Here is a 27,901-nt window from a genome sequence, read left to right as displayed (position 1 = left end):
CTGTCTCTCCTCTGGCTTCTGATGGGTTACTGACAATCTTTGGCATTTCTTCCCTTGTGGAAGCATCACCTCAATCTCTGTCTTCGCCCTCACATGGTACTCTCCCCGTGGGCATGTCTGTATCCAGATGTCCCCTCTTCATAAAGACACCAGTCACTTTGGAATAGGGGCCCACCCTTCTCCAGTAAGACTTCATCTGAACTAATTACATCTGTGATGACCCTGTTTCCAAGCAAGACCACATTCTGAGATATTGGGGATTAGGGCTTCAACATATGAATTTGGGAGGGGACACGATTCAACCCAAGATACCACATGTGGCTCATCAAGCATTTGAAATGTGGCTAGTCGGGATTGAAATGAAAGACTACATACTAAGCTGAAATACTAAATCACACTGGATTTCAAAGACTTAGTACAGGGGCGCCTGGGTGGCTCAGTTGGTTGAGCATCTGCCTTCAGCTCAGGTCATGATCCCAGGGTCCTGGGATCGAGTCCCCCATCGGGCTTCTTGCTCAGTGGGGAGCCTGCTTCTCCCTCTGCCTGCCACTCCCCCTGCTTGCGTTCTTTCTCTCTCTCTCTCTGACAAATAAATAAAATCTTAAAAAAAAAGATTTAGTACAAAAAAGGAATGCAATATATCGCACTATTAATTTTTAACGAGATATTAATTTATCTCATTTATTAATCATATCAATTATGTGTCAAGATGATAACATTTTGGATACCCTGTGCTAAATAAAGCATAATCAGAATTAGGCTTTTTAAAATGTGACTGGTAGAGAATTTAGAGTTACCTATGTGGCTTCCATTATCTCTTGGACAGGACTGAACTAATATTTACAAAGCCCTCAGAACAGGGCCTGGCCCATGGAAAATACCAGTAAGCACTTGATAAACAAAGCTTTCTCTTTGGAGGTGACTCATTACCTGTGGCATTTTATTTTATTTTATTTTATTTTTTATTTTTTTAAGAGTTTTATTTATTTACTCATGAGAGACACAGAGAGAGAGAGGCAGAGGGAGAAGCAGGCTCCCAAGGAGCAGGGAGCCCGATGCGGGACTCAATCCCAGGACCGTGGGATCATGACCTAAGCCGAAGGCAGATGCCCAACCATCTGAGCCACCGAGGCAGCCATTACCTGTGGCATTTTAAAAATATGACTTCTCCCTCTTCTCAGAGACTGGGAAATTTGGGAGCACATTTCTTGCCTGGCCCTTCTTTTATTGTGTGGATTTTGTTTCATAGTCTGGAAGCATATGGCATATATAATGTGGTCTCGTCTTTTCCAAATTGTTCCATGGCATTTTTTCTGTGTGATTATAAACTCTTCATCAACCACATTAAGCACTGTGGTTTCCTGAAAAATTGTTTCCAATTTTCCTATTAACAATGCACGCCCCAACTTTAAGCTGAAAATCTTTTCTGTTATTTAGGATTTAAAAAAAAAGATTTATTTACTTTAGAGAGAGAGAGCCCCAGGGGGGAGGGGCAGAGGGAGAGGGAGAGGAAGTTCCAAGCAGATTCTGAGCTACGCAGGGAGCCCAACGTGGGGCTCAATCTTGTGACCTTGAGATCATGACCTGAGCTGAAACCAAGAGTCAGTCACTTAACAGACTGAGCCTCCCAGGCGCCCCTGTTAGCATTTTTATTGGACAAAGTGGTAAAGTATTGAAGGATCCTAATGCATATTGTCAGGTAGTTTCTGAGAAAAGCTGAATCACTTTCCAGTCCTGCCAGCAATGTATAAATGTCTCCATTTCACCAACTTCTACCTTTATTATCATATTATTAAAAAAGTTGTGTGTGAAAAAAAGTTGTGGGTATATGTGCGTGTATGCACGTTTGTGTGTGTGCCCGTTATTTGGTTTGTTCTGTTTCTGTTTTGTTGCTGATTTGGCCGAGGATTGGGGGGAAGGTATCTCACCGATTGTATACCCATTTCTTTGATGACCTGGAGGTTGAGCATTTATCCACTAGATTATTTCCCCTGTGCATTTCCTCTTCTGATAATTAGTGTTTTGAGTCCTTTGTCCATTTTTTAGTGCCTTAGTATTTTTCTCCTTAATTTACACGCATTCTTTATAAAGATATCAATTTTGTACATTTTATTTTTTACAAATTCACAGTAGCAACTGCTGACTTAATTGTGTGTCTTGTTTAACACATTTTTGTATTTTTAGGTAGTCAAATCAATTGATTGCCCCCTTTGTGATTTCTGTCATTGCTTTCAAGCAAAGACATGCCCTTCCAGAGACATGGTGAGTGTCAGTTTCACTTTCTTTTAGCTTTTTAAACTTTTTTTGGATTTTAAATCCCTCTAGGACAGTGCTGTCTAAATGAAATGCAATGCAAGGCACAAATGCGAGTCACATACGTCATTTAAAATTTTCTGGTAGCCACATTTTTAAGAAGTAAAAAGACTAGAGCACAGAGGATTTTTAGTGAAAATAGTAGAACTATTCTGTATGATACCATAGTGGTGAATATATGTCACACTATGTATTCGTCCAGACCCATAGAATGTACCACCAGAAGTGAACCCTAATGTAAACTATGGACTTTGGGTGATAATGACGTGTCAGTGTAGGTTCATCAACTGTACCCAATGTCCCACTCTGGTGGAGGATGTCCATAGTGGGGGAGGCTGTGTGTGTGGTGGGAGGAACACGGTGTATTAGACCTCTCTATACTTTCCGCTCAATTTTGCTGTGAATCTAAAACTGCCCTAGAAAATAAGCTTATTCATTTAAAAAAATTCTAAAAGAGGGGCGCCTGGGTGGCTCAGGTCATGATCCCAAGGTCCTGGGATCAAGCCCAGCATTGGGCTCCCTGCTCAGCAGGAAGCTGGCTTCTCCCTCTCCTTCCGCCTGCCGCTCTGCCTGCTTGCTCTCTCTAGCTCTCTGTCAAATAAATAAATAAAATCTTTAAAAAAAATTTCTAAAAGTATGAAAAAGTAAAAAAGAAACAGACAAAATCGATTTTAATAATATATCTTATTTATTCTAACATATCAAAACAATTATTGCAACATGTAATCAGTATAAGAAATTAATTAATGAAATATTTCATTTGGAGGAATTACGTCTTTGAAATTTGGCATGTATATCTCCATGAGTGCTAGTGACAAGCCACAGTCCCAATACTCAACAGCCACATGCGGTTCATGGCCACCAGATGGGTCTGCACAGGTCTGGAATTTGGTTCAACCCAGAGGGAGGGGCAGAGGGGGAAATGTTCTGATGGCCTGATTTATCTCCCCCTTCACCTTCACCTCCCACCTGCTCCTCTCTTGAAAATTCCTGCCCAGAGTCCCTGGGTGGCTCAGATGGTTAAGTTTCTGCCTTTGGCTCAGGTCATGATCCCAGGGTCCTGGGATCGAGTCCCGCATTGGGCTCCCTGCTCAGCGGAGAGCCTGCTTCTCCCTCTGCCTCTCTCTGTCTCTCTGTCTCTTATGAATAAATAAAATCTTAAAAAAAAGAAAAGAAAAGAAAAAAATTCCTGCCCAGCCAACCTGTTTTCTCACCTTTCTCAGTGACCTCTGCCTGGTTCCCGGATGCCATCCTGGCCACCTGTGTCAGCCGTCCACCACCCATGGCCTCCTGACCCTTCCACCACCCCACCCGGGGCTTCCAGCTACTATTGCCACCTCCCATTCCCCTGCCTTCTGGCTGTAGCTCTACCCAGGGGCTCACCGGGGGCGGGGGGGGGGGGGGGGTCCAGCCCAGAATTTCCACCTCTGTAGCTCTCTGCTCTGGTGAAAGTATCAATAATAATAGTAATTATGAAATAATATTCCTAACATTACACACTGACTGGGTGTGGCATGCCAGGCTAACCCTTGGTGGATCATCTTACCTAATCCTCCTGACCATCTTGGGGCTGGAACCATTTTGCACATAAAGGCTTCTATCAGCTAGCGAGCACAGATAGGGAGCAGCCTGTGGTCAAGGCCAGGGGACAGAGGTTGGGGCCCTTTGGGCAGAAACTCCTGGGGATCACCTAGAGGGTTGAGCCGGGTTTATGAAAATTTCGTCCATTTTGCTGGGAAAGAGGATCTAGGCGTGTTCCCTAGAACTTGCCCACACCTCCTTTATGCTCCCCCCTTCCCCTAACATGCAGGAACCTGTAGGAGCCCCTGGGATGAGGATGCCTGGAGGTAGCAACGCCCGCTGCCCTCCCCTCGAGTCCGTGCTCTGGGATCCCTCCGGAGCGGGTCGCCTCCCTGCCCCGGGTAGGGTGCCTCCTGGCCACCGCCCGCAAAGCACCGCGAGGGGAGGCAAGAACCCTGCGGGGCGGGGCCAACATCTGCTCACCAGGTAAAACCAGGCGGCGGCTGCGAGGCCAGGAGGCGGGCGGGCAGACTCCTGGCACATCTGCGCCCCGCGACCCCTGCGCCCGCGGGCACCATGAGCGGCCGAGTCGGGGACTTGAACCCCCAGCAGCAGGAGGCGCTGGCCAGGGTGAGGGGCTTCAGGGGTGGGGGCAAAGTGGGGGAGGCTTGGGGAGGGAAGGAGCTGCCTGATGCTGCCCACCCAGGCTGAAGCCTCCATTGTTTGGGGGTCAAGGGTCTCTTGAGGGTGTCAAGGGTCTCTTGAGGGTGTCTCTATCCAGCTTGCCCGCCACTGGGCACAGTGGCTGAGGCAGACATACACGGGACACAGGACTTGAGCCCTTCTCTGGGCTACACTGGGGCGGAATCCAGCTTTCCGATCCTGCTCTCTCCGGACCACAGAGCCCTAGCCCTTGTCCCCTGGTTGTGGGGGTAGGGTGATGCTGCCATCCCTCTGGGCAGCCTTGGGCAGACAGACTAGCAGGTCTCCTGCTCTGATTGCAACATTTGTTTGTTTGGCTTCTCTTTGTGGTTTTCAGACTCCCCAGGGCCCAAGCCTTCTCCCTGTTGTCAATGTTTCCGTTAAAGGGGACTGGAGGGGGTTTGGTGATGTCAAGACGGTCCTTCAGGCTGCAGCTGAGAGTGTCACGCCCTGGGGAAGGGGGGGCATATCAGGTCTTAGGGGCCACAACATTAATTTGATTTGGAGATGGCAGGGCCTAGAAACTGTGACTTCAGGTTAGGGGAGGGAGGTGACAGCCCTGGCTCACACTTTGGGCTTCAGACTTGTGGAGAATGGCTCCTACCCTGGGGAGGATCCTTCAGGGAGGAATGAGGACCCCTGATGAAGGAGGGGGACCCTGGATGAATTCTTAGTGAAGGAGAGAAGGGTCCCAAGTGAAGAATGGGGGGCCCTGGGTGAATTCCCAGGTATAGGAAGAGGTTCCAGGAGTAGAGGGTCCTGAGCTGAAGGAGGGGTCCCCAAGTGAAGGAGGAGAGGGAGTCCCCTGCTTAGCTCTCTCTCTCCCCACTGGCAAAGACCTCAGGGGAGCCCCGGACACTAGGCTCATGGGAGGGACTAGACACCCGGCCTTTGGGGGTCAATTATGATGGAGATGCTTGTGGGTCAAAGAGCTTTAAACAATGTAAAAAGAGTTTATTCTTATTTTTTCTGTTATTTAAAAGAAATGAATGTTAGTTGTTTTAAAAATTAGGGAGAAAAAGAAAAGTAGGAAAAAGAAGCCACCCATGGTCCCAGAGATCTAGACAACCACGCCTAGAAGCATTTCCTTCTAGGTTTTTCCTAAGCCTAGTTTCGACCACCTGTGGTCATGCAGCCAGAGGCTGCTTTCTCTATATGGCATCATTGGTTTTTTTTTAAAGATTTTATTTATTTATTTATTTATTCATTTGAGACAGTGAGAATGAGAGAGAAAGAGAGAGAGAGAGAGAGCACATGAGAGGGGGAGGGTCAGAGGGAGAAGCAGACTCCCTGCTGAACAGGGAGCCCGATGCGGGACTCGATCCCAGGACCCCAGGATCACAACCCGAGCCGAAGGCAGCCGCTTAACCAACTGAGCCACCCAGGTGCCCCTATATGGCATCATTGTTAAGTTAGTTTTTCCTTCAAGTTATTCCAGGCCCTTCTCAGACGTGAAGCTCCATCCCAGGTCCCTGAGATCATGACCTGAGCCAAAGGCATACACTCAACCGACCGAGACACCCAGGCCCCTGAACACATTCTTATTTCAAACATCATCTATAAAGCTAAAGGAGGTTTGGTGGATGGCTGTTAAGATAGCTTCCTATGGCTTTGCTAGCATTGGTTTCTAATCCTAAAGTCCCATTCACAGGTTCCCCTGCAAACCCACCCCTCCAGAGCTTACCTTCAGCTCCCTTAGTCCCCGGGATGAGGAAACTGAGGCTGAGAGTGGTTAAGCAACTTGCTTCCAAATCTAGACCTTCAAGATACAGTATCAAGGGCGAGGTTCCTAAATTGTTCTCGTTTGCCTGCATCCGATTCACCAGGGATCTTTGTCAAAATAGGGAAGGCAGGGCCCCGCCTCAGACCTATAGAATGAGGATCTTGGGGAGGCAGAGAACCCCCAAAGTTTGAGAAGGACCCAACTCTTCCTGCCATGGTGGGCTGAGGGGTGCTCCATTCCCACGCTGCAAAAAGGTCGAGGCAGCCGCTGCTCTCTCTGTGGTCCCTAGCCTGCAGAGTCCCTGGGCAGGACTGATTGACAGACTGAGTTTGGGAAGGGTCGGGGTGGGCTTGGGAGCCCAGGGGTCATGGGAGCCCCTCTGACCTTTGTATCTCCCCCTCAGTTCTGGGACAACCTCCAGGACCTGCTGCCTGCCCTGCCCAATGCTGATGAGTACTTCCTCCTGCGCTGCCTCCGAGGTGAGACTGGCGGTGTCGAGGGTGCCGAGAGGGAGAGAGGGAAGGAGGGTTTCAGGAAAGTGGGTGGGACTTCGGGAGGAAATACTATAGAGTGGGAAACATAGGCTCTGGAATCACCCTGCTTTGGGTTAGAATCTGAACTCCCCTCCAAATTAGCATGGCACCAAACCCCATTGAGCCTCAATTTCTTCATCTGTAAAGTGGGATGGGGCCACCTCCCCAAGGATTGCTGTGAGCATTAGAGAGGGTGTACACTTGGCACTGGGTGGGCATATGGTAGAGGTGAACTTCACACCTGGGAAGTTCTCAGGATGACTGGCCTGGCTGGGCCTTGAGTCAGATAGCCCCAGATATACTCTTCAGGACTTGCCTATGGGTCTATTTCCAGTTCCTTGAAGGCAGGGCTGTGTCATCCCCTGAGGGAAGCTGGCCACCTAGCAGGTGCCCAGCAAACACTTCCGGAAGTGGATGCAATTAAAGGTAGAGAAGGAATTTCTTCCAGGGATTGTCACAGGAGTGTAAAATTAGAATAACAGAAACCTAGGGGGAGAATTCATTCCAATTCAACACACCCCATGGAAAGGATTTTGAACTTGAACCAAGAGAGAAGTCAGAAGCCAGGCTGGAAAGTGCACACGCAGTGGGGTGATAATGCCAGCCTTGGAATCTGGCAAGCCTGTGATGGAATCCCAGCTCTGCTGTGTGCCTCTGGCAATCACCCATTGTCTCTCAGGCTCACTTTTCTCTTCTGGGTAATGGGGATAATACTGGTCCCCCCACCTTCAAGATGCTGTGAGTCTGACATGAGGTCATGGGCGTGCACAGCACCTACACAGAGGAAGCCCTCCCTTCTGTTCTGTTTGTTCTATTTGGTTACGTTTTTTAATTATTATTTTCTACAAACTTAATTTTTTAGAATGGCTTTAGATTTACAGAGCATTGTGAAGATAGGTACAGGAAGTCCACACATATCCCGCACCCAGTTTCCCCTATCATGAATATTTTTCATTCTTATGGTACGTCTATTACAATTCATGAACCAACACTGATACGTGGTTATTAACTAAAATCCCCACTTTGTTTAGATCTCCTTAGTTTTTCTGTTCCAGGATCCCATCCAGGATGCCACATGACATTTAGTCATCATCTCCCTAGGCTCTCTTGGCTGTGGAAGCTTCTATTCTGTTTTCAACAAGTTATGTCCATGTCATTTTCCTGGGCTAAAGAAGGAGTGAGGACAGTAGATTTCTTGAAGCCCCTTGATACAGCATCAGACCTCTCTCCTCCTTTGGAGTCTTTCTGGGTTGAAAAACCAACTTTTCAGGTCCCTGGTGTGTCGTTGAGAAAGGAGTGAAGTCACAGACACTGTAGGCTGCTGGGTCATGGGAAAGGAGAAGGATCTAAGGTTGGGAGAAGAGGGGACAGGGTGTCCTGATGCCTCCCACTTTCTGCTGAGGCAGACGGGCTGACATGGCCCCGTCCCCTTCAACTTTACCTCCCTAGCCACACTGCCTGCCTCACTAGCCCAACACCTGGGCAACAGGGAGGGAGGTCTCTGGGGCTGAACTTGGAGTCTCCCCGCTCAGGCCAGATGCAGAGGGGGCCCCCCTGACCTCAAGTCACTTCATTTTGTTTTCTTTATCTCCATCTCACGATTGTGTCCATCTCTCCCACTCGGATGCCGGCTCCATGCCGGCAGGGTCCGTGCCTGCCCCATACTTCCAGCCGGGCACATAGTAGGTGCTACTAAAAAAAACTATGAGCGTCCATCAACAGTGCCCAAACCACTTTCTATAGAACAAGAAACCAACCTGGTTCTCAGTAGGAAATCTCCTAGACATCACAGAGATTTTTTTAGAAACCAATAAAAGAACATTATAGACAATTATGCACAAATTTGAAAATCTCAATGAAATCAGTGCATTCCTTATAACACACATATAAGGCCAAAATCCAGCAAGAAGAAAATAAAAAGCCCCAAGAGACCAATAAATATTAAAGACATATAAATGGTACTAAAAAGCTTCCCTCCTTCCAAAACTCAAACTCCAATGGCTTTACAGACGAATTTTCCCAAAGTTTTAAGATTAGCTGATACCTGCTTTTACACATTGTTGTAGTTGCTTTAAAATATATTTAAAAAGTGAAAGTTACTTTATGAGGCTTGGGTTGGTTTGATTCCAAAATGAGATCAGGACAGAAAAGAAAATTCTGGGCTTGTTTCACTTGTCAATGTAGATGTAAGGAAGTCTAAGGGAAACATTACATAATAGAATCCAATAAGGTATTAAAATTACACAGCACGATCAGCGGGAGTTTATCTTAGGTATGCAGGAAGAATTCAACATCAGACAATCTACCAGTGTCATTGAACACATTAATAGAATTAAAAATGAGAAATTATGTGGCTATCTCAATGCAGGAAAAGCATTTGAAAAGGCTCAAATCCTATTCATAAGATAAAAACAAAATAAAAGGGGCGCCTGGGTGGCTCAGTCATTAAGCGTCTGTCTTCGGCTTGGGTCATGATCCCAGGGTCCTGAGATTGAGCCCTGTATCAAGGCCCGCATCGGGCTCCCTGCTCTGAGGGAAGCCTGCTTCTCCCTCTCCCACCCTGCCCCCTGCTTGTGTTCCCTCTCTCGCTGTGTCTCTCTCTGTCAAATAAATAAATAAAATCTTAAAAAAAAAAAGTCTTACCAAACTAGAAATAGAAGGGGATTTCCTTGACTTGGCTTGGTAATGGTTATGCAACAAAGATCTTACAATATACGTTGCAAGTTAAGAAGAAGTTTTAGGGGGCACCTGGGTGGCTCAATCACCTAAGTATCTGCCTTCGGCTCAGGTCATGATCTCAGGGTCCTGGGATCAAGCCCCACATTGGGCTCCCTGCTCAGCGGGGAGCTTGCTTTTCCCTCTCCCTCTGCTGCTCCCCCCGCTCATGCTCTCTCTCTCAAATAAATAAATAAAATCTTAAAAAAAAGAAGAAGAAGTTTTAGATGCATTTTCTTTAAAATCGGGAACAATAAAAAGATGATGTTAAGCAGCATCATAGTTTAAACAGAACTAGAGACCTTGCCAATATTATAAGGAAAAAAAGTAATCTAGTCTATAAAGACTAGAAGGGGTTCATTTTTAAAATAAAGCATCACATTTTCAATTAAAGTGAATTTATTTCTTCAAAATAAGTAATCACAACAATAGTTAACCATTTACTGAGAAGTTCCTGGGAGCCAGGTAATGTGTCAAGCACTTTATGTGCTTTATCTCATGTCATCCTTTGAATAACTGAAAAATATATTATTCCTATTTAACAGATTAAAAAACCAAGACTTAGAGAAGGTAGGTGAGTTGCTCAAAGTTGCACAGCAAATAAAAGGACAAAATTAGAATTTAAACCCAAGTCTGTTTGATTCCAAAGCCTATGCTCCTCACTACCCCTAACACCAAGAGGGTCTGTGCCCCCTTGGGGGCATCAAATATTACAGGCCAGATCAACCTCTGGAATGAAGAGTTTATTTATTTTTATTTTTTAAAAGATTTTATTTATTTATTTGACAGAGAGAGAGATATGAGCAGGGGCAGGGAGCCCGATGCGGGGCTCGATCCCAGAACCCCGAGTTAAGGCAGATGCTTAACGACTGAGCCACCCAGGCACCCCTGGAATGAACAGTTTAAAAAGGCTTGGATACTGAAATCAAGGGCTTCCAAAGTCTTCTAGAAGATTAAGGATACTTGCTTTTTAAAAAATGTCCAGGGGCACCTGGGTGGCTCAGTCGGTTGAGTGGCCAACTCTTGATTTTGGCTCAGGTCATGATCTCAGGGTCTTGAGATTGAGCCCCAAGTGGGGCTCTGCACTCAGCAGGGAGTCGGCTTGAGATTCTCTCTCTCTCACTCTCCCTCTGCCCCTCCCCTCTGTGCTCCCCTCTCTCTTTTTCTCTCTCCAAAATAAATAAATAAATATTTCTTTTTAAAAATTTTTTCTAAAGATTTTATTTATCCATTTGAGACACAGAGATACAGAGAGAGAGAGAGAGAGAGCAAGCATGAGCAGGGAGAGAGGCAGAGGGAGAAGGAGAAGCAGACCCCCCGCTGAGCCAGGAGCCGGATGTGGGGCTCGATCCTAGGACCCTGGGATCATGACTTGAGCCGAAGGCAGACGCTTAACTATCTGAGCCACCCAGGCGCCCCAATAAATATTTCTTAAAAAGAAAAAATGAAATGACAAAGAAATGTCCAGACCCCCAATGTATTCTTGGGGCATCATGGAAGACTCAGGCACCCTCGTGTTTCTTCATGAGTTTTCAGAGAACTGCGAGTTCAAGATCCAGCCTCAAGCCTCCTCTTACTTTGGGTCTTTTTGCAGCTCAGAAATTTGACCTGCAGAAATCTGAGGACATGCTCCGGAAGGTGAGGCCTCATTCTCAGGAGTGTCCTGCCTCCCACACATTGTACCCCAGGGATCAGTGACAAAGAGTAGGAACGTTGGCCTCTCCTGTTCTCCTGTGTTTCCTCCCTTCCTCCTTGGATCCCTTTCTGCATCAGACCTGGGTCCCCCACAGCCCTCCTCCTGGCATTGCCACCTCCAGTTCTAGGTCAGAAGAGCCTGGGGGTGCTCTGGCAGGGTCTTGGGGGCTGTAGGCAGAGGGATCTGGCCCGATGCCCCCAGGTGCCTTCAAGGTCTTTGTGGTAGGCAGTCTTCAGGTCCTGCCATTTCTCCACAGCAACAGGACCTGGACAACATCCTCTCGTGGCAACCCTCAGAGGTGAGCCCCATGCAGCATCCCCCACAGACCATCCGATGCCTTTCATACGTGCCCCCGAAATCCAGCCATCTGATGGCTGATAGGCTGGTTTGAGTCAGGACCTCATCCCCGTGCCCAGGTGATCCGGCTGTACGACTCCGGTGGTCTGAGCGGCTATGACTATGAAGACTGCCCTGTGTGGTTCGACATCATTGGGACCCTTGAACCCAAGGGTCTTCTCCTGTCACCCTCCAAGCAGGAGCTGATCCGGAAGCGCATCAGGGTCTGTGAGCTGCTTTTGCGGGAGTGTGAGCTGCAGAGTCAGAAGGTACGTGACTGGGTCCAGGATGGGAAGCGCATGGTGGGCCCGATCTGTCTAAAGGGTGGCACCAAGGCGGCGACCAGGTGGGAAAGGCATGCTGCCTCCACTTCTCGCCAGGCCTCAGCACTCTGGGCTTTAGTGGGACATGGCTTCTCCTGCAGTCACCCATCTCTGAGCATCTAACGTGTGTGTGATACTCTCTGCTGGCGAGGGCCAAGGATCACCAAATCCCTTTCCCCTCTGACCTTGGGTGAGATGTTGACCTTGGGTGCAGTGAACGCTCTGGCTCTGTTCCCCGGGAACCCTGGGAACAGTGGATGGTCAGCTTGCTTATGGAAAAGATGTCCCCAGTTGGACACTGCACAACCATAACCTGTTGGGGGAGCCATCGCTGTTGGCTTCCCTGAGAGCAGTGACTTGAAACTTGGCACATCTGTCGTGTGTCCCTAGAAGCTAATATGGAATTGCTACCAAAAAAAATATGGAGTCCTGTGGGGCAAAGGCCTTCCAAGCCAGGAGGGACCCACACCCATCTGTACAGATCTTCTCTTTGCTCTGACTCTGTGTTTCCTTGTCCATACCCTTCAGCATGAATCTATTGCCAAGTGTGGTCTGTTGGTTTTGTGAATCTAAGTGTCTCCATGAGTCTGAGAAGACCTCTGGGGCGGGGGGGGCTCTTGTGTCACTTTAGGATGATCTGCCTGATGGCGAGGACAGGGCCTGCATCCCCAGTGTCTGTCACGGTGCTGGACACCAAATAGACCCTTGGCACAGAGATTTGTGGCAATCATGAGAGACTTGCAAACAGTGCCTGGTCCGAATAGATGTGTGTGTCTCGAACAAGATGGCTGATTTTATGGGGTCACAACGGAGTCTTCTACTTCGTGTACATTTCCAATCAGAGCTGGTAATTGTGGTGATGATGATACCAGTAATAACATCTGCTGACATTTACCAGGGGCCAGCTCGTGTCAGGCACTGGGCTCTTTGTGACTCATCTCACTGAATCCTCCTGGAAATTTTGTCAGAACCTGGAATTACCCCCATCTCACAGAGGGAGAAAATAAGGCTCAGAGCTGTTAAAACCCCACCCAAGGCCGCACAGCCTGCCAGCACTGTAGCTCTGGCTTGACACACCCCCAGACTGCAGACGCTGACTGACGCAGTGTACTATTGTACAGGGAGATGCCTGGTGGGCAACGAGTGAGGTCTTCAATTCTGTAGTTAACTAAGTCCGGCCAATCATGTTGAGCAAACAGTGTGATAAGGGGTCACTTTGCCGGGGCTCAGATGCAGCATCTTCTTAGACGCTAGGTGGGCTCGATCTGTTTGGAAGGCCCTATGGGCAGTTAGGGGTGGGGGTAGCAGGAAGGTGGGAGCAGTGCGGGGTCTCCCAGGCCGGGACCCCCTGGCTGGAGTTGTGTGACATCTATCATTGTGCTGTCCCATGTAGCTGGGCAGGAAGATTGAGACGGTGTTGATGGTGTTTGATGTGGAGGTGCTCAGCCTGAAACACCCGTGGAAGCCAGCTGTCGAAGTCTACCAGCCGGTGAGGTAGGCGGCTGGCTGGGGGGCCAATAGGGAGCTACCTCCTCCATGGGGAGGAGGATCACCCCCCCCCCCAGGGGCCCAGAGCAGCCAGTAAAGCTGGCCTGGAGTCCCCCCACCTCCAAGGAGAAAGATGAACAAGAGTATGACAGGGGATGAAGTGCATCTCATGGGGAAGGTGGGTGGCCAGGGGGTGGCAGGGGCTCTTGTGTCAGCAGCATGAAAGGCCATCAAATCCAGGCATAGAATGTGTTGAAGCATGACCTTGACCAGACTCATCTTGCCACAGTTTTTTGCCATCCTGGAAGCAAATTATCCTGAGATGCTGAAGAATTTGTCATTCGAGGTGGGCCCGTGATGGGGATGACCGCTTGGGGGAGGAGGAGTGGGGAATGGGGGGGCCAGTGGGTAAATCACCCAGGGTAGGGCTTCTCAAGCCATCCTTTGTGAAGATCAGGGGTTTTTTGTTTGTTTTTTTGTTTTTTTTTTAGTCAGTCCTTCATAGACCGATACTTTTGGAATATACAAAATCTGCTCTGGTATGTTGCAGCAAATGTCAAATAAGTTATAAGTTTCTAAAAGTGAACTGTTATTTTCTTTACTTTTCTCAGTGTGGAATGGTAACAGATCGTTCATGGACCACACTGGCTGATAGACATGCTTTGAGAGGGAATGGTCCCTGTCTGTGACAGTTGTACAGTGAAGGGAACACCATGTGTGCTCTGGGGTCAAATGATCTGCTTTCCAGTCTAGCTAGCTCTGTGATTGTGAGCAAGTGTACTTAACCTTACTAAGCCTCAGTTTTCCCAGTCTGTAAAATAGGAATGCAGTGACACCTTCCCTATAAGAAAGCCATGAGGTTAAATGAGACAGTCTGTGGAGAAAGAGCCCACAGAAAGCACCCAGTCAGTGTGAGCAATTCAGGTGGGACATGAGGTCTAATGCAGATGCCCCATTTACTTGCACCCAAGAAAATTCCAAGACAACCTGGGAAAACTGTGAGTGTGGACAAGAAGAGGCACCATAGGGAAATCCACATTATTGACACCCTACAACTAGGTGGGGGGGGCAACCATTTATTGAGAGCCAGGAGCTGTGCCAAGTGTTATGCATACATTGTTTAATTTATCTACGTTTTATAGTTAACAACACTAAGACTCAGAGAGGCTGAGTAACTAGCTGAAGGTCACACAGCAGGAAGTAGCAGAATCTAGATCTGTCCAACTCTTGTCCAGCCCAGGCCCCTGGCCATGACTATACCTCTAAGTCCTCTCTAAGCCAGCTTCCCAAAGGAGTTTCATGTGTTTCAGCCCCCAAGCTGTTCCCCGTGGCCTTTAACTTGGTCAAGTTGTTCATGAGTGAGGAAACACAAAGGAAGATAGTGATTCTCAGAGGTGAGTGTCTTGACTTCCTGGCTGGGCCCATCTCTGCCTGGGCAAGTAGAGGTCAACGTGAAAGGCCCCATTTCTCCCTGGCTCGTCCTCTTTACTCAGGCACTGACCTTGGCCTGACTCCCACTGGTCTTTGCACACTCTCACAATGCTTCGGGCCCTAGACCCCAGCCTGGGTGGCCACATAAAGCATTTGGGTGCTTTCAGGAGTAGGCGCTCAAGGGAGTAAGCCAAAGACATATCAGGTTTCCTCCCTGGGCGTGGCCTCTCTGCTCTCTGTTAAGCGCCCCCCCCCCCCCCCCCCCCCCCCCCCCCCGCTGAAACCTTGCTCCCATAGGCAACTGGAAGCAGGAGCTGCCCAAGTTCATCAGCCCTGACCAGCTGCCCATGGAGTTTGGGGGGACCATGACTGACCCCGATGGCAACCCCAAGTGCCTGACCAAGGTACAGGGTACCCAGAGGAGTAGGAGGGAGGGGTGATGACCATGGTGTAGTGCTTACTCACCAGCCTTCACCCACAGATCAAATACAGGGGCAATGTGCCCAAGAGCTACTACCTGCGCAACCAGGTGAGGATGAATTATGAGCACACGGTGACTGTGGCCCGAGGCTCCTTCATGCAGGTGGAAAACGAAATCCTGTTCCTGGGCTGTGTGCTCCGGTAGGGATGGTGGCCACGCCACCCCTGGGCACAGCCAGGAGGGGCCTGCAGCCCAAGCAGGTGGCATTAATGGGACCTTGTCTCCTGCAGGTGGCAGTTCGCATCAGAAGGGGCAGACATCGGCTTCGGGGTTTTCCTGAAGACCACCAAGATGAGCGAGAGGCAGCGAGCAGGGGAGATGGTGGAGGTGCTGCCCATCCAGCGCTACAAAGCCCATGTGGTCCCTGAGGACCGGAGCCTCACCTGCCTCAAGGCCGGCGTCTGTAAGAGCTGTAGGATTCCCTGGAGTCGTTTTCCTCCTTATGGCACAGAAATGAGCCGATAACATCTTGCCAGGCTGTCCTGCTTACCCTCTATTTCCAGCTCTCAGGGAGGGTGTGGGGGTCTATGCGAGCTACTAGATCCCGTGGTGGTCAGGGGAATTGGCTTCAGGACGTTAGATCTGGTGAGTGGCCCCTGGGTATGCGTACAACTGCAGAGAGGCATTTTAGAGAGTGGGATTCACAGCCCGAAGCCACTGACTCAGCTCCTGGGAAGCCCTTACACAGCACTCAACAGGCTGAGGGGCAGGTAAGTAAACAGCCATGGGCTACCCTTTAGGGGTCCCCGGCTGCCCAGGTGCATACGCAGTCCTACTGTGGGAATCCCAAAGAGATGATTCTTCCATGTGTTTATCCTTCATTCTCAGGCCACCCAAGCCAGATGCAGTTAGGTCAGTCTTACCAGAAGCAATGTTCCCCAGGAGCAGCACTGACCTTCCGCCTCTGTCGGGAACAGAGCTAGGAGAAGGGGAACCCCGGGTTGAGGAGCATGAGTTTTACTAATGCTTTGGTTAATCCATATCTAGTTCACCTTTGTGGAGAGGGAGAATTAGAAGGGTGGAGACCGAGAAATCTGGATGATTCATCACATCCCAGAGTTCACTTTGCACCTTGGCATCTAAGGAAATGCCTTCTTTATTTAAAAAAAAATTTTTTTTAATTTTTTTATTGTTATGTTAATCACCATATATTACATAATTTGTTTTGGTGTACTGTTCCATGATTCATTGTTTGTTCATAACACCCAGTGCTCCACGCAGAATGTGCCCTCTTTAATACCCATCACCAGGCTAACCCATCCCCCCACCCTCCTCCCCTCCAGAAACCTCAGTTTGTTTTTCAGAGTCCATCATCTCTCCTGGTTCGTCTCCCCCTCCGACTTACTCCCCTTCATTCTTCCCTTCCTGCTATCTTCTTCTTCTTCTTCTTTTTTCTTAACATATATTGCATTATTTGTTTCAGAAGTACAGATCTGTGATTCAGCAGTCTTGTACAATTCACAGCGCTCACCGTAGCACATACCCTCCCCAATGTCTATCACCCAGCCACCCCATCCCTCCCACCCCCCACCACTCCAGCAACCCTCAGTTTGTTTCCCGAGATTAAGAATTCCTCATATCAGTGAGGTCATATGATACATGTCTTTCTCTGATTGACTTATTTCACTCAGCATAACACCCTCCAGTTCCATCCACGCCGTTGCAAATTAAGGAAATGCCTTCTTTAAAAGGCATGATGGGAAAGTGGCTTATGGAGCTCAGCCCTCTCCTCTGGGGAGAACAGAGCTCCTCTCTCGGTTGGAGCAGTGGGCACTGGGAGGGCGGGGCAGTGGCTGACCCTCCAGCACCACCCCCAGTCCTGGGCCCATTGCCAAGGGCACCAGGTATGCAGATATGTCAGGTTGGTTTTGAGGGATGACTTCTCCACCCTTGCAGATGTCCTGCGCTTCGACAACACCTATAACCTGATGCACACCAAGAAGGTCAGCTACACTGTGGAGGTGCTGCTCCCAGACAAGGCCTCCGAGGAGAAGATTCAAGGTTTCAAGGCGAGGAGACCATCCCCAGTGCAGTGAAGACCCTGGCTGCCTCTGTGCCTGGGCTCCTCAAGCCCTTAGCAGTCCCCTCCCTATCCCCTGCCCTCCCAGGTGGGGTGGTGTTTGGAGGAGCCAACCACCCTGTATCACCATCTCAGCTCCTTGTGGGGCCCACCAGGCACAGGGGCAGAGCAGAAGGGGGACATCCAGTGCATGGCCACACTGAGGATTCAGACAGACACCTGATCCCCTGATTGCAGAGACTGACGATGAGCCAGGGTCCACCAAAGAAGTGTCCCGCCCACAGAAGCTTCTGTCACTCCTGACAAAGTTCACCAGTCTCAGGACTCACCCACACCTAGCGATCTGGTCTGGGGATGTGTGCATGAGCCCCAGGCCATGCAGGGAGCATAGCGTCAAGTCTGAAGAGCAGAGAAGGTCCCATCTCTGCACGTGGGGGCTCAGCAGGGGTGGACAGGGCCAGCTGGAAGTGGCCGGGTGGAAGGATGGGGCCAGTTAGGTGGTAGAACTGAGGGTCTTGGTTCTGGGAGGGCACCAGGGCCCTTTGGACCTGCCCTCCTGCCTTTGGAGGGAAGATCAGAAACGGAACATGAGGCCCAGCAGGGATAACCATCAGGAGGAAAAGCCACGCTCGTCACACAGAGCTACATGGGTGAAGACCGAGTCTCTCGGAATTCTCAGTGACCCCAGCCTCCCCCTCCCCATCTGCCGTGATCCAGCTGACATTCAGCTTGGGTTCTTTCTGGCTCTGAGTAAGGACCAGGACTGTAGCAGAGCTGGAGTGAAGTGGAACATGCTGGAATAAAGTAGAACAAGTTGGGGTGGAGCTGTCATCCTAGCGTGCTTATCCTAAACTCTGATTTTCTTCTTGGAGAACCATCGAGCTTTTTCTCCATCTTTGTGTCTCGCTAGAGGGACTGCTAAGGGTTGGCTGCCAACTCCCCACCACCCCACCCCAAATGCGACTCAGTAACTGGCCGGTAATGGCTTCTGTTTCCCAAAGACTGGCTCTCCTGGTGCCCACAGCCCACAGTCAGGACCACCGTCTGCTCTGCTAGATGAGCTGCCCCCAACAGAGCAGACCTGGCCTGCAATGAGCCAGTGCAGCTGCTCAGTGGTCAGAGGTCCCTGTCCTTGGTGCAAAGCATTAGCATCCTGGCCGCCAAGACCTTTACCAGAGGCAGGAAGCCTCAGCAAACACTAACATCCAGGTGCTTTGTAAAGAAGAAGCCGGCTCAGGCCCCTTTCTTGCTCTCAGATTCTGTGATTTCATTTTTTTCCAGTTAATAGCTTTCCTGGTTTCCCATAGCCCGTTTTTCCCCAGGCAAGAAAACAGTGAGGCTTGGGAAGATGGGGGTCTTCAGGTAAGCTATGTGAGGTCCTCGGGGCCTCTGGCCCTCCACCTGTGGCAGGCTGCATCGCCCATGGTCCAGCACACAGTCTGAACAGGGGCTCTGCTGCTACAGAAAGCAAACTAATGGGAGGAAACACGACTTGAAAGCCAGTGCATGGAGGCATGGCTGGTCCAACAGTGTTTGAGGAGTTTGGCAAGAAAAAAATGGCCCTGCCTGCACCAAGGAGACAGCCCGGGGCTGCCAGATGAAAATCACCGGACATCCTTGTGTCCAAGGGCTGCTTCTGCCTCCCCGCTGCAATGGGCTCTCCCACCACCCCACTGCACGCCGTGGCCGCCCTCCCCAGACCCAGAGGCACTTGGGCGTTCCAGAGCCATCTTCCTGCTGCACAGGTTAGAGAGGGTGCGGCTGGCTGGGGTTGTAAGGGCCCCAGGTCAGGTTTCCCTGGGCCCACCTGTTGTCATAACCGGGTTGGGGTGCGGGGGTTCACAATGCCTCACTTCAGCCTTACATCCCCAGCCTAAAAACAAGGCGTTCACGGATTTGAACCCCGATCCTTGCTTTTCCAACACCCACAGCCCATTTCCCACAATCAGCACAGCCTCCTCTGGCTTCCTTGCAAGTAGCAGATTGTCCCCACCGTGTACAAGGGTTTAATTTACACAAATATGGGCTGCCCAGGGAGTGGCAAGTAACGGAGGGCTCAGGGGTCACGGGTGCGGGCACCAGTGACCTTGAACCCCAGAGCCGGCAGAGTGTACTACATGTGAAGCTGTGAGTACAGTGGTCACCTTCAGAAGTGAGGACAGGATCTTTTGTCTGGCAAGGTGGACAGGGGACATGTCCTCAACAACTCCGTCCCTGACTCAAAGCCATCGCTTCTTTACCAAAAAGATGGGGGGGGGGGCGCCTGGGTGGCTCAGTCGTTAAGCATCTGCCTTCGGCTCAGGTCACGGTCCCAGGGTCCTGGGATTGAGCCCCGCATCGGGCTCCCTGCTCCTCGGGAAGCCTGCTTCTCCCTCTCCCACTCCCCCTGCTTGTGTTCCCTCTCTCGCTGTGTCTCTCTCTGTCAAATAAATAAATAAATCTTAAAAAAAAAAAAAAGGGAGTAGCCCAGACAGGGGCTGGTTCACCTGCAGTTTGTTTCTTCCTTTCATTCATTCATCAGTGTTTATTGAGTGCCCAGGACCAGGCACTTCAGGCCCTGGGGACACTGGGGGTGCTGGGCTTACCCCAGTCTGCTGGCAGGAAGCTTGCCTGCACTAAGGGAGGCCCAAGTGATTCTGATGGCTGTTATCAAGTGGGCAGCTCAGTAGGGCAGGAGCCAAATTCAGGGGGAGCATCCAGCAAAGAAAAACAAAAACAAAAAACCTGATGGGGGAGCAGACGTGCTTTGCCTGAGGCAGGGACCCCAGAAGGGAGAGCTGGAGGTGTGAGCGAACCTTCCAGACGGAGGAATGGAGTAAGGGCAGCTGTGGGGTGTCTGAAGCCACAGGAAAGCCAGAAGGGCCCTTGGGTGATGCTGGTAATGGGTCACTGATGTTTGCTATTTCTTTGTGAATGACTGTGTACACATTAGGTAGTTAATACGATCATTTCATAATGGAGGTTACAAAACAGAGATTTGTTGTTTGTCAGGAAAGAATGGCAAAATCTTGGCAGGAAGCCATGGATCAAAGCTCTTACTCAAAATGAGGTGGTTGGAAATAGCCAGGCCTTCCCTGTCCCGAGGAGTGGAGGCAGGGCCTGCCCTTCCCAGGGCCAATCTCCTAACTGGAATCTTAACAATCTTCCAGGGGAAGCAGGGAAATAAGCGGGGGGTGTGGGGGGGTAACTATAGGGTTTTTTGAGGGCAGTTGGGAAGTCTCCCCTGCCCCCCAAATCTCTACCTCAGTTCAGCTCACCTTCCAAGAGCTCAGGCCGGAAGGGACACCAGTGTGGGACAATCACGGCTTCACAAGCACTCGAGCAAGTCTTTACCGGGGCTCCAGGGCACGGCACACCACAGTTTGTACACAGCCCCTTCTGTGCGACCCCGAAGAGGCGGGGATTCTAGTGAGGACGCCAAGGCTCAGTGAGAGGGAGTGCAGTGGCCAAGGGCTTAGTGTCTCATGGCAGGGGTGAGGCCGGCAGCACCCAGATGAGCCGCCAGCAGTGCCCCTGCCCTGCCCTGCCTTTCGGGGTAGGATAGGGTCAATGCGGGCAGGGAGGGCCAGCCTGGGGCAGAGAGTGGCGCTGGCCAGAGTCTGGAAGCTGCCTCTCTGCGGGATGGGACAGTGCCGGCTCCAGTCCACGTGCCAGGCCCAAGCTGATGCAGGAAGCATCACCCCCTGTTTACCGAAGAGGAGAGTAAGGCCCAGGGCAGGAAGTGACTTGTCAGGTCACTCAACATTAAAGGCAGGGGGGGAGGTAAGACGTGAAGCGAGGTTCATCTATCCAGACAGCCCAGGTGCTAAATGAGCTCATTGGGTGGGCAGGCTTCAGGCTTGATGACTTCAGAGAGGAGGCGGGGGGCAACAGGCTCGGGCAGGTTGGTGCTCAGCTGACGGCGGTGACCTCCACGCTCAGCCACCAGAGGGTGGTGTTGGGCCAAGTGCCCCTCTTTCCCTACGGTGGAAGCCTGAACAGGACTCCTCAGCGTCCAGCTCTCCGGCTCATGAAGGGTTTTGCAGGCAGGTTGAGGGGAAGTTCACCGGGCCCAGGCTGTTTGTGGGCCCATCCGGAGCAGCAGAGAGAGGTGGTCCCACCTGGGTTCAGATCCTGGTTCTGCCCCTTACTGGTTTTCTCTCTAAATCCCTGTGGACTCCATCCTCCATCCCATGTCTGCCACCCTAGTCAGGGCCTCAGTCATCTCTTGCTTGGATTATTAGAAAAGAGTCCATGAGTCAGTCTCCGTGTGCCCGTTCCTCCCGCCTCCCAGGAGACTCCACAGGGCAGCCAGAAAAAGCCTTTCTGAAATGAAAATCTGATCATCACTTCCTGTGTGAGCCCTTCACTGGCACCTCATTTCCTCCCGGGAAAGTTCGGTTTTCATTGGTTGCTTATAAGGCCCTCTGTGACCTGCCTATGACACCCTCATTGCGGCTTCACCCAACGACCTGAACTCACCAATTCCTCAGACTCCTTCCTGCCTCCCTGCTTTTATTCATGCTGTGCCCTCAGTCTAGGACACCCTTCCCAGTCTTGTTCTGTGCACCCTCAAGGCTCCCAGGGCCCTCTTTCCCTAGTCAACCTCCCCCTCCCCAGTGCCTAGCAGAGTTAGAGTCTTGTCTCCATGCCCTTGGGATAACAGGGCCAGTGCTAATCATGCAGGAGAGTCGTCATCTGTCTCCTCTTCCCCAACAGCCTCCCCAGATGTTCAATAAAGCCTTGCAAAAATAATAGGCACCATTTACTGAGCACCTATGTAGGACCGCTGCTCTTGTGCTATCTTGTTTGATCTTCATGGCAGCCTTGTCAAATAAATACAGTCATCCTGGTTATATAGGGGAGGAAAGTAAGGCTCAGAGATGCACTCATTTGCTCAATGATGTCGCCAAGACTGGAATTCAGGATGTCTGACTCCAGAGCAACATGTCTCCCTCACCCATCCACCCCCAGAGGTTAGGTCATACCAGGAGCACTGCCAAAAAGCAGAGCCTAACAGCATGACTCAGCACAGGGAGATACCCAAGTAGAGGATCAGAGAGTCACAGAACAGTGGAGAAGGAACCAGAAAGGATGGGCTCACCTAACTGTGTCCCCATCCTGGAGTTGATGGTAGGCCTGACAATAACTATAAAATCCAACACTAAAAAAATAATAATAATAATAATAAAAGCCAACACTATCCAACACTGGCTGGCTCAGTTGGAGGAGCATGCAACTCTTGATCTCAGGGTCATGAGTTCAAGCCCCACATTGGGTGTAGAGATTACTTAAAAAAGTAAATAAACTTAAAAGAAAAAAGCCAACACAATTGGTCACTTACCGTGTGCCAGGCAGTGGGTGGTTACTGGCTTCTAACCATTTCAGTAGCCTTATAAGAGGAGGATGTTATTAGCCCCAGTTTGCAGGTGAAAAAACTGAGACTCAAAATCACACAGAACATTACAGGTGAAGCCAGGATTCAAACCCAGGCCCCCAGGCCTAGGCTTCAGCTCCACACATTTCTGAACTATTTGGGGATTATTTGCTCAGTGTTGGGAGAGGAATTACACCTGCTTGGGTGGTTTGTTTGTGGTCACCCCCAGACTCAGCCTCCTCACAGTAGTCTTGGGCACTCCAGGTTTCCCAAGGATGGCAATAAAAAGAAGAGAACAGTTTGGAATGAAGAACTTGGAACACTCAATGCCCTTAGGGTGCCCCAGGTATTGTGAGAGGGATATGCCAGCACCTGTCCCAGAAAATATATAAGCTCCCCTACCTTGCAGCCTCCTTCACTCTTCTCCCCCATGTTCCTATCACCATAGCATCCCATTCCTATGATAAGCAGCAAATGAGAGAAGGAAGGGAAGAGCCTATGAACTTGACCAGCAGCTTTGTCACCAACTCAAAGTTCTTTGGGGTCTCCTCCAGCAGGGTTTTGACTTCTCAGTGGCTCTTGGTACTCCATGGCTCTTGGTACTCCATTAGTACTCCAAGGTACTAATGGCCCAGCATCAGAGGCAACAGTAACATCAACATCATCATCATTATCATACTTCATTTTGTTTTTTGATCCCAAAGGGAAATTAAAGAATGAAGAATATACACCAGAAAAAAATTGGGGTTACCAATTTCAACCAGGTTGCAGGATACAAGAGTAATATACAAAAATCAGTTGCATTTCTATACATTAATAAGGAACATTCAAAAAATGAAATTAAGAAAATAATTTCATTTACATCAGCATCCAAAAGTAAAGTACTCCAGGTATAACCCTAACTAAAGAAGTGCAAGATTGGTACACTGAAAACCAGAATACCAACAGTATTGTTGAAGGAAATTAAAGACTACATGTAAAAAGACACCTATGTTTATATTTCAGAAGACTCAATAATGTTAAGATGGCAATATTCCCTAAAGCAATCCACAGATTCAGTGCAATCACTACCAAAATCCCAACTGCCTTTTTTTGCAAAAATGCACAAGCTGATCCCAGAGTTCACATGGAAATGCAAGGGACTCAGAGTAGCCCAAACAATCTTGGAAAAGTAGAATGAAATTAGGGAGGACTTGCATTTCCTGGTTTTCTTTTCTTTTCTTTTTTTTTTTTTAAAGATTTTCGTGGGGTGTTTTTGTTTGTTTGTTTGTTTGTTTGTTTTTTATTTGACAGAGAGAGACACAGCGAGAGTGGGAACACAAGCAGGGGGAGTGGGAGAGGGAGAAGCAGGCTTCCCACGGAGCAGGGAGCCCGATGAGGGGCTCAATTCCAGGACCCTGGGATCATGACCTGAACCGAAGGCAGATGCTTAATGACTGAGCCAGCCAGGCACCCCGCATTTCCTGGTTTCAAAATTTAATATAAAGCTGCAGTAATCAAAACAATGTTGTACTGACATAATGACAGACATACAGATCAAGGGCAAAGAATTGAGAGTCCAAAAATCCACTCATCTACAGTCAAGTGACTTTCGACATGTGTGCGAAGACTGTTCAATGGGAAAAGAATAATCTCTTCAACAAATACTGCTCGACTACAACATGGATGAACTTTAAAAACATTACGCTAGGTGAAATAAGCCAGTCACTAAAGACTATATGAGTCTCTTCATATGAAATATCCAGAACAGGGAAATCTATAGAGATAGAAAGTAGATTTGTAGTTGTCAGAGGCTGCAATAGGGGAGCAGGAAATGGGGAATGGTTGCTAATGGGTACAAGGGTTGGTTTTCTGGGGGGTGATGAAAATGTTCTATAAGTAGATAGTGGTGATCGCACAACTTCGTGAATATACTAAAAAAATCACTGAATTGTACTTTAAGGATGGTGAATTTATGGTATGTGAATTATAACACTTAAAATTTTTTTCATTTAAGAAGGAGACAATACTACCCAAGAGTAAAGATGGAAAGTAGATTGCCTCAGGGTGCTACCCAGAGCATCATTACAACTCTGGTGGGGCACCCCCAAATCCCCTTCCATCTCCTATTTTCAAGACATCCCCACCTCACCTTACAGCCCTCTGAGCTCTCCCCACTTGCCTCTTCCCAGCAACGCTCACCCCGCTCATCCTGTAGAAAGGCTTCTCCTGGGCCCCCTCTGTACTGGCCCAACTGGTTCTGGCAGGACCCATCTAAGGGAGGGTGGATAGAAAGGTGGATATGATCGCCCTGGGGCCTGAGGGACCTGAGAGGCAGCCTTTTCACATTTCCTAGTAACCACCTAGAAGGAGGGGTTTCAGGGTGTGGTGTGGGTGGCCCTGTCTGCCCCCCTGCCATTGTTTGCTTGTTGCCATGCCATGGTCCCCTGAGAGTTTGGCAAACTAGGAGCTAAACACGATCTGGGGATTTACTGGATCTACTGGGAGAAAACATGCAGTGTGGGTGGGGGTTGGAGGTTCTCCTTTGCCAGGGCATTTGTTTCAAAGGAGGGAAATTAATTTTGCTGGCCTCAAGACACTCCACACTCCCTGGGGTGTGGACCCAGGCTTCCTAACACACGATGATGATTTAGACCATTTATTGAGCACTTACAATGTACCAGGCACACTTTCCTCCAAGGGAAGACAGGCCTGGGCTGTGGTTCTGGTGCAGGTTCCAGAGTCAGAGAGGCTTGGGTTCAAATCTTGGCTCCCCATTTCCTGGCTGTGTGTCCTCAGAAAATTTTCTTACTCTCTCTGATCTTCCATTTCTTTGTAAAATGGGGATACCCTTGCCTGCTTCCAAGTGGTCCAATAATGATGTAATGCTCTCAGCACAGAAGAAATGCTCCACTAATGGGAGACTGTGAGCTCCATGCAGACAGAGACCTAATCTCTCTGGTTTATTGCAGTATCCCCAACATTCCCCTCCACATGCTCTTCACTTTCCCACCTCCACGCCTTTGCCCATGCACTTTCCCTCCACCTGGGATGCCCTTTCCTCTACTCCAGTCTCCATCCTTCTTTTCTTGAAAATCTGGCTCAAATGCTACCTGCATCCCATTGCGATGACTTCTGTGCCTGGGTCCTCTCTCTGATTAGGATGGAAGCTCCTGGAGCTGAGACTGTGGGATAACCTAATAGTGCAGAGTGCTTAATTGGGTGGGCTTAACTCTGGCTAAGTTTACTTAACTTCTCTATATCTCAGTTTGCTTGTCTATAAAATGGGCTTAACCATGGTACCCACCCCTAGGGGTGTTCTGAGGTTTAAATGAGGCAATGTACTCAGGATGGGGTTTGGCGTGGAATAAGCCTTCAATAAGTATAATAAACCTGCACTGTCCAATATGGTAGCCACAACCCACATGGGATGATTTAAAGTAAAATTAATGAAAATTGAATTTAATTCCATTCACACTTGAATTCCTCAGTCTCATTAACCATTTTCCTGTGTGACTAGTGGCTACCAAATATGTTCATTAGGACAACCCAGATACAAAACATTTCCATCTTTGCAGAAAGTTCTATTGGGTGGCGTTATAAGTGATGATGCTGTGTGCACAATGGGCGCTCCTCCTGGCTCTCCCTGCCCAGCCTCTGATGTCCCTAGAAATAACTGGGGTGCCTCACATGAAAGGGATGAGGGAGAGAAAGGAGACTGGTGGGAAATAAGCAGGATTAGGCGCTAATGGGAGGGCAGTGGAGGAACCCAATCTCTACCTGCTCCCAGCCTGGCAGGAAGTAGGTGTTGACAGCGGCCAGGAACTTTGCAGAAAGAGGCTGGAATGTGAAGTGGGGCAGGGTTGAGGTGTGGAGTTACCTAACTGCTCCTGGCAGGTGCCTCAGATGGAGGGAGATGGCTAAAGATGCTCCCCCTTCTCCTTGTGGGTCAGATTCTATCAGGGACCCAGAGCAAGGAAGGTGTCCAGCACTAACCAGCGTCAGCTAGCCTCAAGAAGTCCCAAGCTAGCCCAGGGATGGGGATGCAGGATGCCACAGACAGAGAATCAGGGAGAGCCCTGGGCAGAGTGGCTTGAGCTGGCCCAGGGGTTGTTTCAGCCCACATGGACCCCCTCAAGTCCTGAAGATATGGCCACATGGATGTGCTGTGCTCTCAAGCAGATGTGCTCCTGGTTTCTTTGTAGACAGTCATTGACAACGTGGCCTCTGCTCTTTTGGAGCTACTGACAGCTGAACAAGAATAATGCCTTAGATGTGATGACCCTTGACAGTCTATATGTCTCCTTAGATATTCCCTCCAACTGCACAAGGACAGGGCAAGCACTGATAGCCTCATTCCATAAATGAGGCAAGTGACACTCAGAGATGTCCTCTTGAAAGGGAGGTCTCATAGGGGAATGGGGAACCTGGCCAGTCCTGGCAGGCAGGTCTGATGGTGGACCATCAGGCAGCATGACAGAAATCAAAGGACAGGGAAGTCTTCTGGGCTTCCTTCATCACCTTGCATACTTGCTGGACACCCCTCACTGATCAGGTGTTTAAAATCCCAAGAAACACCCTCACCACCCCAAGACCATCAGTATGCCCCACCTCTCCCTTAGGGCCCCCCGGGGAATGTGGGATCCCAGACAAGAACCCTCATGTCCTCATGATCCCAACAATGGGAAGGCAGGCAACAGGGTGGGGGCTGCTCAGTCCTTCCCCATGTTGAAGGTGCAGGGCCCGCATTGCATGATAGGATTTGAAAGACACCAGGAAAAGTAGTGTCAGCCCTGTGGAAAAAACAAACCTTCAGCAAGGACATATTTGAGTTCCATTTCTCTGCCCCAGCCCGTCTCTTCTCGAATATGGACGTTTGGTGCAAAAGGATGTGAGTTTCCCACCCCAACAAACTGAATGAACCGTTTACTAGACTGACCAAGTCCCTGGCTCTTACCAGCCAGAGCTGGGTGTAGGGGGTGACCTTTGCACAACCCTCGGTGTGGGGTCTCTTCATTAGGGAGATGGGAAGATTGATGATGGGAGAGAAAGGGTGCCTGCAGGGGGCAGTCCTCGTTCTTCCTGAAAGTCCCCCCTTCTCTGGAGGCCTGGGAGCACGAGTAGGGGTTTTACAGACATTCAGCCTGGGCTCCCATGCCCTCTGGCATGCCCTCCTGTGCCCGCCTGCCCCCCAGACCTGTCCCAGATCCAAGCATGGGACCTTACTTAATCCCAGTTATGTAACGTGCGATCCAACAGTTGGCCAAGAAGGAAGTGCCTGGTG

General features: G+C 49.6%; 1 protein-coding gene across 1 annotated transcript; it reads left to right on the top strand.

The window, feature by feature from the left end:
- The first annotated feature begins 4,334 nt into the window (after positions 1-4,334).
- On the top strand, positions 4,335-19,645 carry LOC113913347 (SEC14-like protein 4). The gene is made up of 12 exons (XM_027577641.2): positions 4,335-4,464; positions 6,663-6,738; positions 11,102-11,145; positions 11,460-11,501; positions 11,620-11,808; positions 13,256-13,351; positions 13,640-13,700; positions 14,586-14,744; positions 15,079-15,185; positions 15,263-15,402; positions 15,493-15,665; positions 17,159-19,645. Exons 1-12 carry the CDS (start codon positions 4,411-4,413, stop codon positions 17,296-17,298), a joined length of 1,281 nt encoding a protein of 426 aa, XP_027433442.1. The 5' UTR covers positions 4,335-4,410; the 3' UTR covers positions 17,299-19,645.
- Positions 19,646-27,901: the final 8,256 nt, after the last annotated feature.

Source organism: Zalophus californianus, chromosome 14 (assembly GCF_009762305.2).
Source record: "Zalophus californianus isolate mZalCal1 chromosome 14, mZalCal1.pri.v2, whole genome shotgun sequence".
NCBI classification, from domain to species: Eukaryota; Metazoa; Chordata; class Mammalia; order Carnivora; family Otariidae; genus Zalophus; species Zalophus californianus.
This window is presented reverse-complemented; position numbering and strand designations above follow the sequence as displayed.

Bases quoted from the DNA above. Each gene is read 5' to 3' on its own strand.
- LOC113913347 (XM_027577641.2), top strand. From the start codon at position 4,411: ATGAGCGGCCGAGTCGGGGACTTGAACCCCCAGCAGCAGGAGGCGCTG. The intron at 4,465-6,662 runs GTGAGGGGCTTC...TCTCCCCCTCAG, and splicing joins AGCAGGAGGCGCTGGCCAGG to TTCTGGGACAACCTCCAGGA. The intron at 14,745-15,078 runs GTGAGTGTCTTG...TTGCTCCCATAG, and splicing joins GAAGATAGTGATTCTCAGAG to GCAACTGGAAGCAGGAGCTG.